Below are 2187 nucleotides of genomic sequence, written 5' to 3'. Positions count from 1 at the left end.
GCATTGGCTGTGCCAAAAATATGTCAACTCACCGTAGCGCACGCACCATGGGACATGTATGGAAACGTCACCAAGCTATGAGGCAGGCCAAATATTTATATAACAGGCTCCAATAATGTTACTTAAGGGCATCTCGAGTCCCTATATATAGGGTCCATTATTTCAGATAATGACTTTAGTCAGATAATTGTGACAAAGGCGTGCCCGGTCTCTCCGACACACTGTCAGTGGGCAAAGTGATCCTAGATAACTGCAGGTCTTTTGTTTTTATAGCATAATGTTTTAAAGGTTGCCAACATCCAATATAAACAATCCAACAGGCCAGATAAACTATCGTCTTCCCTCTCCATTGTTTTCCACGTTATCCAGTTTCCCTGTCTTACCCCACCGCTTCAGCTCTGAAAAGCCTAGCTGGTTATACTTTACCGGCCAGGTCGACCCTTATTGTGGGCGAACGAGAAAAGGTAAGATAATTTTAGCTTTAGGCCCACAGCGAGCAGTCAGCTACTTCCAACGACCCGTGTCATGTACTCTTTTCCACAAGGCTGACGAATTTTGTTACTTTGGAGGGCCCAGGATCAAGGTACGTGTAGGGGTAAGGATGAATTTTATTGATGTTCTCAACAAAGTTTTGGCAAGGACAGTTAATGTTCAATCAGAAAATCAGAAATTATCTGCCCTAGATCAAATGGAAGGATAGTGATTATGTTTTCGGTGACGAAAGAGTGCCTTGCTGACGGCCAATCCCACAGATGACTCAAAAGCAATATATAGTACTTGATCTTTTGACAAATTTCCTTGTAGCAGGATCATGCATGTTGCTTGGGGAATTATGATAGTCATTTGGTAGAAACGATCCTAGTTACTAGTACTAGTATTTTGTTGACGGGACGCCATATTGAAAGGCGTACGTTGTTATGTTGACACCTGGTTGTCCACAGCAGAAACGATAACATCTGTGCATTAAATCATTCAGTAATTGAAGGGTCTTTTGTTCTGGTATTGCAGATATTGCAGATATTGTAGAAAATGTAATATCACGGACTATACATCATAACAAGATGGCGACAAAAGGTGCAACAAAATTCCGACTGTCAAACTTAAAGGCTATGCTGAAAAAGAACCCGTCAGAAAGGGCAGAACTTTCCCTAACCAGTCGCAACTTGAGGCAAATTCCACACGATGTCTTCACTTTGGACGGGGTGGAAATTTTACTTGTAAACTCCAACCAACTGGAGAGGATCCCTCCCAACATCGCTCACATGAGCCAGCTACAAGTTCTAGATGCTTCCAGAAATAACATAACACTGGTTAGTGAAAACATCGCACAGTGCGCCAGGCTACAGGAGTTAAACCTCTCCTACAACAGGCTGTCGGATCTCCCACGGGAGCTTTCCAGACTCAGAAAATTTTGCAAGTTGTACTTGAAGGGAAATGAGATCACCAGTATCCCGCCTGTGGTGCCGACGTTGACTCCTTTGACGCATCTGGACTTGGCCGCAAACCGCCTCAGCATCTTACCTACTAGCTTCAAGAATCTGAAAAGACTGAAAGTTCTTGATCTCAGCAGTAATAATTTTGAGCAGATCCCAGCACCAGTTGTAGGAATGAACAGTCTGGAGAGATTGGATATGGGGTTCAACAAGATCGGCCGTAGGCAAGACCGCACCACGGGCACTACTAAGGGACTGAAAAAGTTGAAAGTTTAAGTCTCCGCGGAAACAGCAATCTGACTGCCATTCCGTTCATAGAATATTTGAGCAAGCTGGACAGCATCGAAGAGATCGACGTCAGTGACTGCTCCTTGAAAGTTCTCAATCCAAAAGTGGGAGCCATGAAGGGACTGAGGAGTTTGCGGTTGGCCAGGAACGGACTACGGGTCCTGCCCGACGAAATCTGCTCGTTGGAGAACCTTCAGACTCTCGACGTGGAACAGAACAAACTGGAGCAGCTCCCCGTTCCATGTACATGTTACGGGAACTACAGAGTAAGCACAAGGTTGGGGAGACCAAGAACGGACTGATTCTAGACGGGAACCCCATGTGGTCTCCCCTCCCCACATCATAGCTCAAGGTCATCCAGAGGTCATCTCAGCCGTACTGCTTGAAGACGCCGGCATGCTGGAGACGTGGTCGCCGAGGAGGCGTTTACAGGGTCTGTAATGCCGTCGTGGACGAGTGTCTGGCC

General features: G+C 45.9%; 1 protein-coding gene across 1 annotated transcript; it reads left to right on the top strand.

Annotated features, from left to right (window-relative positions):
* Positions 1-1061: 1061 nt before the first annotated feature.
* LOC109481965 (leucine-rich repeat protein SHOC-2-like) lies at positions 1062-2023 on the top strand. Its single transcript, XM_019784582.1, has 2 exons — positions 1062-1653; positions 1752-2023. Exons 1-2 carry the CDS (start codon positions 1062-1064, stop codon positions 2021-2023), a joined length of 864 nt encoding a protein of 287 aa, XP_019640141.1.
* Positions 2024-2187: the final 164 nt, after the last annotated feature.

This window comes from Branchiostoma belcheri, unplaced genomic scaffold (genome assembly GCF_001625305.1).
Source record: "Branchiostoma belcheri isolate BF01 breed outbred unplaced genomic scaffold, Haploidv18h27 scaffold11, whole genome shotgun sequence".
In the NCBI taxonomy this organism is placed as follows: Eukaryota; Metazoa; Chordata; class Leptocardii; order Amphioxiformes; family Branchiostomatidae; genus Branchiostoma; species Branchiostoma belcheri.
This window is presented reverse-complemented; position numbering and strand designations above follow the sequence as displayed.